We start from the raw sequence: 18,140 nt of genomic DNA on the forward strand, positions 1-18,140 counted from the left end.
GGAAAAGTGATCATGTTCAGGTGAAATGGGGTAAAAGCCTTAAGCACCAGTTCCAGATGCATAGCATTTGGAGCAAAACTTTTAATTAGCTTGCAGATTTTGTGAAGAACAACCTCCTGAAACAAGGAAGTTTCACAAGTTTTAATACCACAATTGTATCTGTTGCTGGCACCTTCTGCTTTTGCTCGTGAGTTGCTGTTGTTGTTTGTTCCCTTGGGAAAAGTCGTCACTGTGTAATAATGAAAGCCCCATTACTTGCCGGATGACTGATGTTGTCTGGGGATATCTTTCCAAAGTTCTCAAGTTTTATCCAGGCACGTTTCTCTTAGCTGAGTAAAAACTCTTCAAATCTCCTCAAGGATGACAATAAAGATCTGGGGAGTGGTATGCATACCTGTAGGACCATCCAGATGGAAACACTTTCTGATCCCTACGGTCCAGATGTACAAGGTAATTTTGCCTGCTGTTGCTGTGAGGGTCTGGTGTGAAACCTGCACAGCTAGCTTACTGGACAAGCTGCAGGTATCTCGCCAGAGGTAGCTGCCTATTCCCCTAGACTAGAGCTTGCACAACATTTCACTTAAATAGAAATTTGAAACAAATCTGGAAGGTCCTCCTCAAGCAAAACATCAAAGGAATTTGAAGATAAGCAAAATAATTTTGATTGGACTTGTAACATTTCTCAAGGTAGTTTCATACATTCCTGTTTCCATGTTCATGTCTGTGTTCTAGACCCTGGAGGGTAGAAAGTCTTTGTCTGAATGAATGAACAGAGCCTTAAAAAGAGAGGCCACTGGACCACATGAACCTGCAGTGTGATTTTTAGGGACTTAGGAATTTGTGGAGACTCAGTGGTCAGAAGAAGAAGAAGAAGAAGAAGAAGAGCTGGTGGGCAGCTTGTCAGTCTCCAGTATCACAGATGAAAGTATGTAGGAACAAATAGGTAAGGCCAGGGGTATTGCGCCTCAAGCCCATGGGCCAAATCCAGGTCCCTGGGGTTCCCTAGATGCCATGCCCCTTCCTGTTCACCTGGCCACACACCCTTCCCATGGCCCCACCCTCTTTCTCCTGACTGTGCACTGTTTGGTGGTTTCCCAGCTTTTGTACTTACTCGCAGTAAGAGCTCTAAGCTGAAATATGCTGGTATTGGGGCATGGTTTTTTTTAATCTTTTTTTGTTTTGAATATTTTTTTCCAAAGAAATTACACACACACACACACACACACTCACTTACACACTAATATTAATTCAAAATCCCTCATATCTGGGGCATGCTGACCCTGTCCCTTTTGCCTCTGACCCCACCCACCACTGGAATACAGCTGCCGAGATCGTCTTCAAAATCGAGTTCAGCCCTTGAAGGAAAGACATTCAACACCCCTGAGGGACTATCGGGAAAGCATTTTGAAAGTCCCAGTAGAACAGGCAATCCGTTTTCATCATCCCTGCAGGAATTCATGGAGCAGTATGCAGACTCGGGGTTTTGGCCCAATCCAGCTACCACAAAAGCTGGGCCCGGAGAAGGATGAGGGTTGAACTATCATTTCCCCTGGCAACTGTGTGTGCCTTCTTAGGGAGGCCTGCAGCAGTCTTACCTTTTAAAGGTCCTGCTTCTAAGGGACGACATTGGGCAAAATAGTAACTCAGCAGGTGGCAATCTGATTTTGGCCAACAGCAGAAAGAAACGTTCCTATACTGTTCTTGAGCAGCCACAGGCTTTCAGAGTAGTCAGATGATAAAACCACTGGAGTGGACATAGGACAGAGTGGGGTTGAAAAACGTGCAAACTGTTTTTTTTAAAAAACAGAGAATGCCCACTGGGGGTGGAAATCTCTCCCTCTCCCTCTTCCCCTCCATCATCAAATCACTCAGTAACCAATCTGGTAGCCAAATTCCTCTTTCATATACGTTGTGACCTTGGTAATGCTTGCAAATTGAGTTTATGACTGAAATGGACGTCACCTTTGCATCTGTGTATCTCTTTTAATGAGGCTATTTATAAGTAGGTATATTATTATTAATTAATTAATCATAGAATAGAATAATAGAATAGTAGGGTTGGAAGGGGCCTACAAGGCCATCGAGTCCAACCCCCTGCTCAATGCAGGAATCCAAGTCAGAGCATCCCTGACAGATGGCTGTCCAGCCTCGTCTTGAATGCCTCCAGTGTGGGAGAGCCCACCACCTCCCCAGGTAATTGGTTCCATTGTCATATTGCTCTAACAGTCAGGAAGTTTTTCCTGATGTTCAGCCAGAATCTGGCTTCCTGTCACTTGAGCCCATTATTCTGTGTCCTGCACTCTGGGATGATCGAGAAGAGATCCTGGGCTTCCTCTCTGTGACAACCTTTCAAATACTTGAAGAGCGTTATCATATCTCCCCTGTCTTTTCTTCTCAAGGCTAAACATGCCCAGTTCTTTCAGTCTCTCTTCATAGGGCTTTGTTTCTAGTCCCCTGATCATCTTTGTTGCCCTCCTCTGAACCCTCTCCAGTTTGTCTGCATCCTTCTTCAAGTGTGGTGCCCAGAACTGGACACAGTACTCCAGATGAGGCCTAACCAGTGCTGAGTAGAGGGGAACTAGTACTGCCCGGGATTTGGAAGCTATGTTTCTATTAATGCAGCCCAAAAGAGCATTGGCCTTTTTTGCAGCCACATCACATTGTTGGCTCATATTCAGCTTGTGATCGACAACAATTCCAAGATCCTTCTCGCTTGTAGTGTTGTTGAGCCACGTATCCCCCATCTGGAAACTGTGCATTTGGTTTCTTCTTCCTAGGTGCAGAACTTGGCATTTATCCCTATTAAATGTCATTCTGTGGTTTTCTGCCCAGCGCTCCAGTCTATCCAGATCACTTTGAATTTTGTTTCTGTCTTCCAAAGTATTAGCTATCCCGCCCAATTTTGTGTCACCTGCAAATTTGATCAGCATTCCCTGCACCTCCTCCTCCAAGTCATTCATAAAAATGTTGAAGAGCACTGGGCCCAGGACTGAGCCCTGTGGTACCCCACTCGTTACCTCACCCCAGTTTGAGAAGGTCCCATTGATAAGCACTCTTTGAGTCCGATTCTGTAGCCAACTGTGGATCCACCGGATCGTTGTTTCATCTAGCCCACTTTGAGCTAGTTTGCTCATCAGAATATCATGGGGCACTTTGTCGAAAGCTTTGCTGAAGTTGAGGTATATGATGTCTACAGCATTCCCATGGTCTACGAGGGAGGTTACTTGATCAAAAAATGAGATCAGATTCGTCTGGCAGGACTTGTTTTTGACAAATCCATGTTGGCTTCGAGTAATCACTGCATTGTTTTCAAGGTGCTTACAGATGGATTGTTTTATCATCTGCTCCAGAATTTTCCCAGGGATTGATGTCAGACTGACTGGTCTGTAGTTCTCAGGTTCATCCTTTTTACCCTTTTTGAAGATAGGGACAACATTAGCCCTCCTCCAGTCATCTGGCACTTCCCCCGTCCTCCATGATTTCTCAGAGAGAATAGACAGCAGTTCTGAGAGTTCTTCTGCCAGTTCCTTTATTACTCTAGGATGCAGTTCATCTGGCCCTGGAGATTTGAACTCAAAGTAATTAGGTGTTCCTTGACCATATGCCTATCAATCTCAAGCTGCAATCCTGCCCCATCAGCCTGTACTTCACCTTTGCCGGGGGGGTCATAGACCCTCTTTTGGGAGAAGACTGAGCCAAAGTAGGAATTGAGCACCTCCGCCTTTTCTTTGTCATCTGTTATCATTTTGCCATCCTTATTTAATAGCTGAACCACCATTTCTTTCCTCTGCCTTTTACTATGCACGTTGCAGCACGTAGCTGAAGAAAGCCTTTTTGTTGTTTTTAGCATCCCTCGCTAACCTCAGCTCATTCTCAGCTTTAGCCTTCTTGTCACCATCCCTGCAATTCTGTGCTACCTGCCTGTACTCTTCCTTTGTTACTTGGCCTTCTTTCCACTTCCTATATGTGTCCTTTTTTGATTTCAGGTCATCCCTAAGCTTTTTGTGAAGCCATATTGGCTTCTTCTGTTGTCTTCCACCTTTTCTTCTTGTTGGAATTGCTTGTAATTGTGCCTTGAGAATTTCCTTTTTGAAAAGCTCCCACCCATCTTGGACTCCTTTTCTTGTTAGTGTCGCTTGCCATGGGACCTTACTTATCATTGTTCTGAGTTTATTAAAATCAGCTTTCCTAAAATCCAGGGTATGCGTTTGACTACACTTGGCTTTTGCTTCCCTTAGAACCAAGAACTCAAGTACAACATAGTCGCTTTCCCCCAGAGTTCCTGTAACTGCTACTTTATCCACTAAGTCATCTCTGTTGGTTAGGATCAAGTCAAGGGTAACTGATCCTCTAGTTCCTTTCTCTACTTTCTGTAGGAGGAAGTTATCCGCCACACAAGTCAGGAATTTCCTGGAGGGGCCATGTTTTGCAGAATTTGTCTCCCAACAAATATTGAGGAAATTGAAGTCCCCCATTACTACTACATCATGCTTCCTTAAAACATTGGCTATTTGCTTTTCAAAAGTTTCATCCTCATCTTCTTCTTGGTTGGGTGGCCGGTAGTAGACTCCGACCACCAGGTTCCTTTTATTCTTTGCTCCATTTATTTTGATCCAGATGCTCTCGATGGGGCTACCAAGCTCATCCTCCTGTATTTCTGTGCAGAGATATGTATTTAGATAAATACATTATTTATCTAGCACCTATAACTGCTAGGTGCAGTACAAAGATGAGAGAGGGAGGGAGGGAAAGAGAGAGGCCCTGCCTGCAGGCTTTGGCTCTAATTAGGTCACATTAGGGAAGGAAAGTTAAGGAAGGTCAGAGACAGGAATGTGTGACTGAAGAGGTGCATCTTAAGAAGTCACTTGTAAATGCAGTAGTGGAAGAGAAACATCGGATGTCAGATGGAAGGGAGTTCTACTGGCAGGAAGTTGCCAAGGAAAAGGAACGTAGGTGGGGAATAGAGATTATAATCCTGGTCTTACCTGGGAGGTTGCTCTTAGAAGAGTGTAGGATCCAGGAAGGAACACAGAGAAAGAGAAAAGATATAGAGGAGTGGGGGAGGGGGATACTAAACTTTCACATAATTATACATGAAGGTCCTCTGGCTTCTCATATTTCTTTTCAGTTTGGCTGAACTTTGTATGCTGGCTTTTCAACCAACATCCACTACTCGAGCCAACAAACTGTCATGACGTTAAAAGCATTATTCACGAACCCAGGTCTGAACTGAGGGGTTTTGTTTGTTCGTCAAAAGGGAATACAGCTCTTACAGGCCCCATAATGTCACAAATGCACTTACTTGCAATCTGATCTTCAACACTGCTCTGCCTAGGAGCTGTTCACAGGATCCAGCGAAAGAGGAGACCTGGCTGTCCCTGGCACAAGGGGAGAGCTTGTGCCCGTTGCTCTCATTCTGGTATCCAGTTGTGCCCTCTGCACTAGTACAGCAAACACTCGTGCTACTGAACCACCATCACAACTTCTTCCAAATAGTGATGGTTGGTCTACATTTTTTAAACAAACCAACCTAACTCATACTTCCTGGACTACGTAGGATAGAAACGTCGGAAGCTGCCTTGTACTAAGTCAGACCCTTGGTCCACCTAGCCCAGGACTGTTGACACTGACTGGCAGCAATGGCTCTCCAGGGATTCAGGCAGGATTATTTCCATCCTTACCTGGAGATGCTGGGGACTGGACCTTCTGCATGCAAAGCAGGTGCTGCACCACTGAGCTACAGCCCTTTCCATAATATGTGGATCAGAACATAGTTAACCTTTAGACTGCCCGCTTCTCTGAATTTTGCAATGCAGTTGTCAGCTCACAGACTGCATACAAAAATGAGTATATTAATGAAAGTTGCACACAGGATGCATACATTAGGGAAAGATGCATATAAAATATGTATATTGGGGAAAATACGTACAAAAATACATATATTAGGGGAAATTGCATATGAAAATCTCAACCTCATGCAGAAATTGGGCAGAGTGGATTTAAGACTGAATAGGTGCAAAGCTGGCATGGACCGGAAGTAGACTGGTTTGTCCATCCCTACAAACGTTTCTGCTGTGCAACCATGCAAGAGGATTTTTAGGCAGTAGAGGAAGATGCAAGTTTGGAGGAGGGCATTGGTGGTCAGTTCTTTGTATAGTAATCAAAGGTCCATCCGAGAATCCTCGTCTCTTCAGTATAGGGTAGAGTGGTTTCCTTTCATTTTATAAACCCTCTAGAAACACTGCATCCCATGGTGAAGTCTCCACTTCATAATAGAGGGTTGTTTGGGTAAATACAGCTATGATGTGTGTAGATATTATCCTTGAGGGTGGCAAGTCATATCCAGAAAGATACAGTTTAGGAGCAACCAGGTCAGTGCTGGCTACAGGTTTTGGGGGGTCCCTGGGCAAGATGCCCCCAATGCCCCCCTCCCTCAGTGAAACTATCTTCTCACCCACATTGTCACTGGCTGTTATTGCTCCTCTTCCTCTTTCTCATCACTGCTACCACTTGCTTGCTTGACGGGCAGAGAGCCAGGGAGCAAGGAGGCCGTGGCATCTCCTGCTCCTCCTCCTCACCACCTACATTGCCTGGGCCCAGAGAGAGAGGCAAGTGAACGAGCAGGTTGCAATGGTGAAGAGGAGCAGCAGCTCTCATCAGTGGGCCCCCACTGGGGTGTGAGCACTTGGCAGGTGTCCAATCCTGTTTACCCTTGATGACAGCCCTGAACCAGATTAGAATGTTGTTGTTTTTTAATCTGTGCAATAAACCCGTGAAAGTCCCAGAAGAAGAAGATGAGAAACTTACCTGCTCCGAAAGGCATCCATGGCATCCAGCACTTCGCCAAGTTCGGAGTCCAGCTGTTCTTTCTCGGCATCAATAGACCGGATCTCAAGCCTCAGTTTGTTCATGTACTGGTCATAGAGGAGTTTGATGTCCAAGTCAGAAAGGGAATGGTCTTGTTCTTTCAAAAAATTCCACCTGGTGAGCAGGACTTGGTTGTGCTGTTCCAGACTCTGGACCTGTGTATTGTAAACATGCAGAGAGAACTGGATGAGACCACACCTATCGTCATACCTCTTGGTGCTGGCTCCAGGTTTTGGGGGGCCCTTGGGCAAGACACCCTCAACAGTCCCCCTCCCTAAGTGAGTCTACCTTTTCACTGCCATTGTCACCAGCTTCTATTGGTCCTCCTCCTCTTTCTCATCACTGCTACCACTTGCTTGCTTGAAATGGAAAGAGCCAGTGAGCAAGGAGGCCATGGCATCTACTGCTCCTCCCTCTCCTCCCCAACACCATTGTCTGGGCAAAAGTGAGAGGACAATAAACAAGCAGATTGCAACGGTGAAGAGGAGGAACAATTCCAGGGGGGTCTCAGGGCGGTTTCCTGGCGGTTTCCTCTCTTACTTTCTTCAAAAGACTTCCATGAAGTCTGGGGCACACACTTTAGTCCTCATCCCCTACTGAAATTAACCCTGTGTTTGTGTAACTGAACTGAATGCATATTCTTCCCCTGTTTATTCCCCAGCACCACCCCTGTTGCTTCCATTGGGTTGAATTTAAGATTGTAAATTTGATAGGGCAGAGGTCTATCTTCTTGTTGTTACTCTGCTCTGGAGTAGGCCTCTGCTCTAACCATTACTGACTTTAGGGCATCAAGGGTAGGCATGCTCGGGCAACAGCCGAGGGCCCTCACCCCAGCAGGGACCCACTGACAAGAGGCTCCTGGAGTTGCTCCTCCTCGTCACCATTGCAACCTGCTTGCTCACCTGCCTCTCACTCTGGCCCAGACACTGGTGGTGGCAAGAAGGAGGAGCAGCAGATGCCACTGCCTACTTGCTCTCTGCCTGTCAAGCATGTAAGTGGTAGCAGTGATGAGAAAGAAGATAAGGAGAAAGGGCAACTGGTGACAATGGTAGTGAGAGAGGGAGGGGGCTGAGGGAGAGGGCCCACTGAGGGTGTTTTGCCCAAAGACCCTCCAGACCTGGAGCCAGCACTGGCCATGCATATTGATAGTGCAATAGTAACAACAACCACAACCAAGAAATACATATTTTTTTCAGGATAACAAAACAACCCACCCCTAACTAAGGAGGATAGAGTCTTCACTCCTCTACATATTTTCATGAAAGCCCCACTGAGAGAAATGGAACTGTATTCCCAAACAAGTTCACAGAAGGTTGCAGGTCTCTGTGCACAGAGCAGATGCTGTGAATGAGAATTTGATATGAATTGGATCCTGCTGTGCTAAGAAAACAAATAATGAGCTACCATCCCTGCCCATTAAGAACTCACAGGTTTGAAGCCAAGACAGATAATGGACGGGAGAGGCCAAAAGAGATGATAACTCTTTCTGATGTTTATCACAAGTTTTGTAACTTCATGCCTTTTTGCAAGCTTAAAATAGTGAAGCCTGGTTTAAAAAAAAATAATAACCTTTGCAGCTTTAAATAAGCAGCAGTTCCAAAGCGTTTAAGTAAAATCTACTGATAATTGCAAAGACACACCTTATGGAACTGCTTACCAGTCGATTCTGGGGAAGCTAAAATGGAATAAATGGGGACCAGGCAAAACTGTGGAGAAAGGGGCACCTTCTCCCGGGTAGGGAACCTTTTCCCTGTTGAGATCTGTGTTACCTCAGTCAACGCTGACTGGGTCCACACTGCAGTAGAGGCCATGGCAAGAACCAAAAACGTTTGGGCAAAGTTACAGATGTTGTTGTCATCATCGACATGTACTGTCACAACAACAACAACATTTGCATCTAGGCTTTCCCCGTCACAACCTGTCCATCAGCTTTGTGGTTGGCAGACAGAGTGAGATAGAATAAAGAAGATGAATAAGATAGAGCAGGGTTGGTGAAGGTTTGTGATGTGGCAAGAGTCTAGCAGTCCAGACTGAGAGGCTTGGAGGTCTGGCTTTGGCCCACCCCACCCCCTGATCAAAATAATTTCTCATTCATTGTAAATGCTATTTCTACAGGATGTTCAGCGTACATAATCTCCACAATTTACCATATTTTTCTGCAGATCTGGGTGAGGAATCAAATCTATGAAGCAGCTGCTTTTAGAGTTGCTTAGGAATTGCAAGACGTGCTCTCCGGTCCCTCATGGGTCTCCAATCACTTTCAACCACTTCTAAGGGCATGTGGATCTGATCCATTCCATCCCTCCCATCTCACCATCAATATCCAAATATAAGGTGGACTCAGACTGACCAAAGCTAGTGCATTTCCAGCAGTGAAGGACAGACTGTCTATTGGATCATCCCATTGCTAATATTTCCTTCCACTGTTATTTATCTCTTTCAGTGCATTCTTGTTTGCATCATATTATCTCAACTTTGATATTATCTCTACTTTAGTACATAATACTTTACAAAGCACTTGTAACAACCTTTGCAGCATCCCCCACCACAGATTTTAAAACCATCAATTAATTGCTTAAGTCTCCTCCTTCAGTGGCGCACACAGAACAGATTTTCCCGTGCGAATTCCATGACTGGAAACTGCCCAAGTCCTCCAACACAGTGGTTTCAAGAGATGTGGTGAGCATCTTACCCAAGAGGATGATATCAGAAGTGTCTGTGCAAGCTTCTCAACCAATATTTTTGCAAGTGTAAGGCATACTTTCCCCAACAGGTACAGGAGTTGTGCCAAGGGACCAACTCCTATCTCTTTTGTACCTATCTCATTATAGGATTGTAAAGACTGGAAAGAAACCAGAGTGACCAAAGGTCGATTCAGACTGTCATTTGTGGGTAAGAGCCAGTCACCTGTGGCCTCTGGCCAGCCACACAGTGATATGAGCATTATTGCATCCTGCAACCCACTGAAACGTATGGTAGTTGTCGTGGTATAGTAAATCCTGCCTCACAGTGCACCTGGATATTACAGATGACTGTTGTCAACTTGCAGTGAGTTTACAAGTGTCTGCCACACCACAAATAGCTGCCTTAATCCATTCTGAGATGCATCTTGTCAAAGGAATAAATAATTGCTTCCTGAAGAACAAAATGGTGGCTAGTTAATGCAGATGGGGAAAGAAAATCTCTCTCATGTCTTGAACATTCCCTGAAGCTCACATTTTCAAGCAAGAGACCCAAGCAGGGGAATAAATACCGATGTTTGAGTCACACTTGCTAGCGATCCACAGGATTATAGCAGTGGGCTCTCAAATGCAAATTACATCATCGCTGAACAAAGGGAAAGTACAAATTGTGAACTAATATATGTATGTGGGCATCATCGGAAAAGGACAGGCACCCATGCCACAATTCCATCCACCAGCTCACCAGGGCCGAATGAGCTGGTCCTCTGGCAAGGAGGAGGACATCCAGCCTCCGCTGACAGATCCTTTTTCATCACAGTTTGGAGAAGGGAAGCAGCAGCAGGCGTTTCTACTGCTGTTTATTCCCTTCTCTAAACTGTACTGCATGTGAAAGAAATCTCAGTTTCCCCATGTGCTTGCTCAAAGGCTTGAGGGGGGCCTGTCTCACCTGCACCCACATTTGGATTAAGATAAGAACCTCCTCTGGCTTTTGCCCTTCTCCAAACCTCTGTGCAAAGGCTTGCTAGAGAAATGGGGATTTTTCTCACTTGTGTAAGAAATAGCAGGGTTTTCTCTCACACACCGTTTCTTATCCAGAGCTCTCTGCAGGTGAGACAAGACACAGCCTTTCTTCCATGCTCTCTGTACTTGCCAGAGGGCTTGGGAGAGAGAAAGCAGAACTTTCCCTCACTTGTGCAGCAGTTTGGAGAAACAGCTGGAGAAACTCTAGCTGATCCTTGCCTTTTCTGCACCCCAGCACAAATAAGAGAAATCCTACAGATGCCATGAGCTGAGGTGGTACACAGCAGGCTTCTGGCTGTGTATGGCTAAATCAAAATCTATCTACCAAGTCTCCTCAAAGGAAAAAAAAAATACTGGGGTGCAGTTCTACTCCATCAAACATTCTCCATCAAACCTCAAGTTTTTCTGCTTTCCAGGGAGAAACCAAGGCCAAAGACACTAGGATGCAGACCGATAAATAATATAAAACAATAAAAAATGCATCACACAAGCCCCTGAAATCAGATCCACTGGCAATACTCCCGACTGATTTCAGTAGATTGTGCTTCAAGCTTACAGATTCACTGAGTAAAGAAACTGAGATTGCCTATAAATGTCAATGCAATCCTCATACACAAGTTTTTCTATTAAAATTCTCCACATTCCTCAAATATAGTCAACCCATCTTGATTATTGGCTTTGGCTCAATATATTGTGATAACAGGTCTGCTAACCTATGTTTACGGCATTATCTTTCTAAAGAGCATCTGCTGCTCTTCATCCAAAAATTGTACTTGATAAAGGATTCACTCCCTCTTTTGACAACCTCTTCCTAAGCTTAATTACTATCATTGGTTCTTGTTTCCAATGTTCGTTTGGAACTACTTAGGCACTCCCAAGGAGAGATTTTTGAGAGGTTCCTTCCTGTTAATCCTATTATATGGGACCTAGAGGCTTCGAGCAAGATTATTATCTTATTGGGCAAGGCCTTGGACAAGCATGGAAAGAACACAAGCTCAAAAACATCTCCAGATAAAGACAGACACATATTTGGAGGGAGTGGAGAGATCTGCAAGAGCAACGCATGAGCCAAGAGAAAGAAACAGGAGTCCTCCAGCCCTGTGATTTCAAGTGATAATCCATTTTGGCTTCAATGCAGCCAATGGAAATGTTTGCATTAGTGAAGCCAAGTTATTTATTATTATTAACATTTATATACCATCTCCCCCCTCCTTTTCTCTCTCTCTCTCTCTCTCTCTTTTTTTTGCTGAAAAGCCATAAAGACTGTACATAACAATTTAAAACAATAAAGCCATAAAGCCATAAAACACAAGGCCATTAAAAACATTTAAAATGATCACATTACTTAAAAGACCAAATGAAAGAGATATGTCTTCACAACCTTTCTGAAAGCCAAGAGACTGGAGGAGGCCGACTGTAATTCTTGAAGAAGCACATTCCACATTTGGGAGCAACACGGGAGGGAACCCTTTCACTTATGCCCAACAAACAGGCCTCAGAGGGTGACAGCACCCTCAGGAGGGCTTCTCCTGCAGATTTTAATATTTATTTATTTATTTCATTTATACCCCGCCTTTTTTCCTCTTGCAGGGAACCCAAGGCGGTTTACATTATCCTCCTCCTCTCCATTTTACCCTCACAACAACAGCCCTGTGAGGTAGGTTGGGCTGAGAGTCTGTGAGTGGCCCAAAGTCACCCAGTGAGCTTCCATGGCCGAGTGGGGCCTAGAACCCGGATCTCCCAGCTCCCAGTCCAACTATCTCACCACTACACCATGCTGACTAATAACCAGACAGGTTCATAAAAAGACACGCAGTCCCTTCGATAGCCAGGCCCTAAGTCATTCAGGGCTTTAAGGATTAAAACCAACACCTTAACTGAGTCTGGAAAACAACTGGCAACCAGTGCAGGTCTTTCAGGACAGGTGTCTTGATACCAAGCATCAGTTAGCAGTCTAGCTGCCACAGTTGGCACCAACTGAAGCATCCAGACACTCTTCATGGGTAGCCCCTCGTCAAGCACACTTCAGTAGTCTATGGCTGTTTTGTTTTCATGCAACTGGCTGACCTATGGGACATAATAGTGTGAGATCTTTTGAGTTCCTAGGCGAAGAGTACTCTCTGATGACTGGACAGCATATTGGGCAGCAATATGCCCTTATTTAGACAGTGTGACATTCTAACTCTTGCCCAAACTTGATACAAAGCTGATCAGCTATACATTTCTCCTTATGATTTGGGTGTAACAGCCTTAACATATGCCAAATCCTGGTATTAAAAACTCTCTCTAAATACTTCTCTGAATACACAAAGCTGCCTTATACTGAATGAAGTACTGGTCTATCTAGCTCAGTATTGTATTTTTTGGCTGGGAGTGGATTTCAGATCCTTCTGACAGAGATCAACAATGGTTGAAAAATTAGAGCAGATGCTCCTCCAAATGTTTTGGATTACAACTTCCATAATTCCTGACCATTGGCCATACTGGATGGGGTTTATGAGAGTTGTAGTCCAAAACTTCTGGAGGGTACTAGGTTGCACACCTCTGAACTAGAGATATTGTGGCTTGAACTTGGAAGGTCACACATTCAGACCACGTCCTTGAACTCTGACCCTCCCACCGCTACCTGAGGCTGGCAGAATTTTGCCAACCATTTCCATCCTATATCATTGCAATACTGCATAAAATGGTTGGTGTGGCCATATTGGCTGGGGCTGATGGGAGTCAGAGTCACAGATTCCTGTGCCCCTCCATATGTTGTTGGATTCAAACACTCATAAGTCCCAGCCAACATGGCCAATGATCAGGAATGATGGGAGTCTGAGTCCAACAATATCTGGAGAACCACAGGCTCCACACTGCTGCCAGAGTTTAACTGTGCACACAGCGCATAGTTAAACTATAGAATTTGCTACCACAAGATGTAGTGATGGCCACCACTTTGGATGGCTTTCAAATGGGATTGGGCAAATTCCTGGAGGAGAAGGCTATCAGTGGCTACGAGTCCTGATGGCTATGTGCTACCTCTAGCATCAGAGGCAGTATTCCTCTACACACCCATTGATGGGGAACATGGGCAGGAGGGTGCTGATGCACTCATGTCCTGCTTGTGGGTTTCCCACAGGCAGCTGGTTGGCCATTGTGTGAACGGAATGCTGGACTAGATGGACCCTTGGTCTGATGCAGTATGGCTCTTCTTATGTTCTTAAGGCTTCACGAATGGTGTAAGTCATGCTACATTGGGGACAGGAGAAGCTTTTCAACACAGACATTCATAGGCTGAGTTTAAATGCCAGCTCCAGTTGGCACTTAACATTGTGCTACTGCACTGCAGCCATGGCACCACATACTGTTTTGCTAATGTAGCAATCCACGCTTCAGCTTCACACTGGATCATAAAGCCATTTGTAACTGGGATGATTAAAGTGAATAGTTTGTACTGCAGTTTCTTCAAATGTGCAAAATGCTTTACAGTTCTTACCTCACTCTCCCCTGCCCTGATGCAACTTCATGACAAGTTGGGTGGTAGGAATACTCATTTTACACATGGAGCACTGAGGCTGAGAAAGATTGACTTTCCACAAGTAGTCATTCACATCATGCTCCCCGCCCCCTCCCTGATACTTAAATTGTTCTGGAGTTACCCATCCAAGCACTTATGTGGAAACACATTGTGCAAACTGGCTGATCACAGAGAGAGCCGGCGGCGAGTCCTGATCACAACAGGGGAACTGCTGCAGCAGTCATGGAAATCGCTGCCCATTATACCAGTGATTGGCTGGTTCCACTGATGTGTTTCCTTTCTCTGCGTGAGTACATATACACAAGAAATTATTATGTAAGCTGGTGAAATTTGAGCCTAGGATCCCCAAATGACATGGTTGTGAGGAAGGTGGGTTACCTGCTACCAAACCCAGCAGCTGTACTGCTCCCCTGATCACCCTAGTTACTTTAAGGCTGCTCCGGAAGCTGGAGTGAGTGCAGAATGCAGCAGTTCGGCTGTTGGCAGGAGGAGCCTCCCCTTTTCAGCATGTAACTCCTTTGCTGAGGGGACCGCACTGGCTGCCTATTTGCTACCAGGCCAGGTTTAAGGTATTAGTACTAATGTACAATGCCCCAAACAACTTGGGATCTGGATACCTGAGAGAGCACCTCCTTCCTTACCAACCTGTCCAGTCACTGAGGCCATCGGAGGGCATGTTCCTGGTGGTTCCACATGGGCCCATGGCCTGGTTGGAGTCCACCAGGAAAACAGCCTTCAGTGTGGTGGCCCCCTTCCTGTGGAATCCCCTGCCTTTGGAGGTCAGGCAGGTGCCAACATTGTGTTCCTTCTGGCGCCTCCCGAAGACATTATTATTTCAAGAGGCCTTCTTTGCGTGACCAGCCGTGGTTTATTAAAGTCGACCTTATTGGAATTTGTCTTTTAAAAACATGTTTTAACCTGGTGTTTCATTGTTTTATCTTTGTTGTCCACTGCTCCGAAATCCTCTGATGTGGAGCGGTATATAAATATTGTAACTACATAAATTTATTTAAAGAAGATGCATGCGTTGATGTCACTGGGCTCAGTTTGCCTGCCTCCCACAAGCAGCAGCCAATGAAGCAGAGAGCAAGCAGGGAAACTCTGAGTACAATTATGTCATGTTGTGCGTAACAGCCTTCCCCAGCCTGGTGCCCTCCAGATGTGATAGACTACAATTCACATCATCCCGAGCCAGCATGGCCCTGCTGGCTGAGAATGATGGGATTTGCAGGCCAACACATCTGGAGAGCTGGGGAAGACTGTTATGCATTTTCTGAAAATTACTGCAGAGACACAGGGGTTCCACACCTGGATTGGTGGCTCCCCCACAGTTCTTGTGAACATGTGGCTTGACTTCCAGGCCTAAGCCCGGTGCTCTGTTTCTACTATGCTTTTTAAATGTTCTGCCTTCAGTGAATATGTTCCACATAGCCTTATCCGCTGAGGGATATTGGTATATCTCCCACAAAATCAGTGTGTGTACTAGCAAGGGATCCTGGGAAGGGTTGTAGAGTGTGTCCTCTGTACTTGCAGAGTAATGACTGGGCCTCTTTGGCCACCCTCCCCTCAGTGAACTGAGAGGGCACACCAAAACACTCCCTTATGGCATTCTATTCCAGGGAAAGATGTGTAGAGGTGGGCAAGCTGCCTTTCAAGGAAGATTGTCCACCATTACTGTTCATCTTAGTGAGGAATCTCTGATAAGTTTCCATGGAACCTGAGGGATCCCCGACACATTTTGTAAAACACTGAACCAGCCCATCGTAGCTCCCAGAATGCCCCCTGTTCAGGCAAGAAATGAACTTAAAGTGTCTATGGTTACTTTCTTAAGCCTGGCATTTCCAAAGACTGGATCAAAGTTCAGTTGCCCTTGTACCCAATATCCCACATTTTAATGCACCAAGCATAGAATATGCCTGCACATCCATCCATTTGCATGTCATAAACACTGGGTGTAATATTCACATCATGGAGGAATAAACAGGGTCTCTTAATATTAAATCACAGTGATACTAGTGTGTGTGTGTGTGTGTGTGTGTGTGTGTATAGGATTGGCATTCATTGCCTACGTTAGACACTTCAATGAAACAATCCTTCAGGAGATTACCATCTGTTTACAGAACACGAGGGCTTTGCAGGAACCTGCCTTGAGTAGTCAAACCGTTTTACTTTGAAAACAAATGCCTGCCTCCCCTGTGGGATTTTAGTACACAAACAGCTTCCTCATGGGGGACGGGGCATGGGGAGAGTTAGAGTTGTAGGCTGCTGCAGTGGCTTTTCTTCTTCAAGCAACTAAAGGCCATTGCTCTGGTAAAATCTAAAGGGGTATGTATATCAATAATTTATTCTTTTTCTCTGTTTGAAGTTCTAAATATAGCAGGAGTATCACTTGGACTCTGCCCTACTTCATAAGGCCATGCTGTCTGTCAAAGGACCTTACTGCCATTAATGGCTAAGCCTTAAGGTATTCCATAAAATGTAATGGAAGACTGCAGTGATAGGAGTAAAAATAGATCCAGTGACTGTCAGGTTCATGGCTGGCCTCTCTTCAAGGTCCAAGTTTGGGTCTTTAATGCCCTAAATAGCCTAGGACATGGCTATCTGAAAGACCACTCAGGTGGGCAACTTGTGGCCCTTCGGATGTTTTGGCCTGGAACTCCCATCAGCCCTAACCAGCATAGACAATGGCAAAGGATTGTGTGAATTGTAGGCCAAAATGTCAGGGCCACAAGTTGTCTATCTCTGTCTCGCATGAACCTGCCCATCAGCAATGGTCTTCACTGGAGGCTCTTCTCAAGGCGCTGCCCCCTTCTGAGAATAGACAAATTATGGTTAACAGAGACAGCCTTCTCAGTGGTGGAACCCAAACTATAAAACTCTCTCCTAGTCAATTTTGCCTGGCATTTCCTTTGCTATCTTTTGGCATCAGACAAATGTTGGCCTGTTCTCTTAGGCTTTTAATGACATTTATTTGCCTTTTATGATAACTGCTCAACCTTTTAGTTGGCTGGTTCTTTTAATGGCTCATGGTTTTTATTGTTATCTTTGTTTAATCTCCTGCTACTGGTTGTTGATGATGATAACAATAAGTTGTATTCCTATTGATTGTGTTAGCTGCCCTGAGGTGCTTTCAAACAGACAGGATGTATATCTCAAGATACATACATACATCGAATACAATTCTGGATTGTACCACTTCAGTCTGCAGGTAGGGTGGGTGTGTTTTTAAAATGCTCCCCCATGAAAACAGTGCCCACCATGTAGTTACCTAGAGCCTTGGGGAGATGGCTGTACTGAAACGTTTTCAGTGATATACTACTCTTTACTACATTCTGGAAACTTTGGGGATGCATTTGAGAATAGGACATCCCACCACAGTCTGAAGTGCCACAGTCTAGGAATTCTATTACTATTGCATCCTCTATAGCATCATTAGCATAAGTTTAAATCCAACAACAGACAGTCTCATAAACTGTAGGCCAAAATAAGGGACACTCTCACACAAACTATTGGGCAGAGGACTAATGTGTCCTCTTCACCATTGACCAAATATGGGCTATGAGGAGTTTGACAGGAAGACCAGTAATTTACAAGAAGACAGGAATAGCTTTCATGGTGCCATAGTAAGTGCCAGCTTCAGGTTTTTGAAGGCCCCTAGGCAAGACCCCCTCAATGGGTCCCTTCTTTTAGCGAGTCTACTTTATCACTGCCATTTTCTCCAGCTGCTCTTCCTCCTCATCCTCTTTTTCATCATAGTTAGTTATCACTTGCTTGCTTGACAGGCAGATAGCAACTAGGCCATGGCATTCCTGCTGCTCCTTCTCACACCACTGTTGTCTGGGGCAGAGTGAGAGGCAGGGGGAAAGTAGCATGCAATGGTGAAGAGGGGGAGCAAGCCCAAAGGGAGCCCTGCTGAAGTGTGGACCCTCAGCAGGTGCTCAACCAGGCCTACCCTTGATGACTGCACTGGCTATAGTAGGGGTCAGGTTTGGGTTGAGTCCTCCTCTATAGCATCATTAGCATAAGTTTAAATCCAACAACAGTCT

At 45.1% G+C, this 18,140-nt stretch overlaps 2 protein-coding genes across 2 annotated transcripts in view; one reads left to right on the forward strand and one right to left on the reverse strand.

Annotated features, from left to right (window-relative positions):
- LOC146353610 (exendin-4) overlaps positions 1-18,140 on the forward strand; it is a 491,914-nt gene that overhangs the window by 427,324 nt on the left and 46,450 nt on the right. The gene's annotated exons all lie outside the window — the stretch shown is intronic.
- LOC146353617 (uncharacterized) overlaps positions 1-18,140 on the reverse strand; it is a 54,476-nt gene that overhangs the window by 34,188 nt on the left and 2,148 nt on the right. Inside the window, exon 2 of the mRNA XM_084829757.1 lies at positions 6,808-7,022. Coding sequence (XP_084685883.1) covers positions 6,808-7,022 — 215 coding nt within the window. The remainder of the gene's footprint in view (positions 1-6,807; positions 7,023-18,140) is intronic.

Source organism: Heloderma suspectum, chromosome 2, assembly GCF_057233095.1.
Source record: "Heloderma suspectum isolate Gila_16-S chromosome 2, 16-S_ref, whole genome shotgun sequence".
Taxonomy (NCBI): Eukaryota; Metazoa; Chordata; class Lepidosauria; order Squamata; family Helodermatidae; genus Heloderma; species Heloderma suspectum.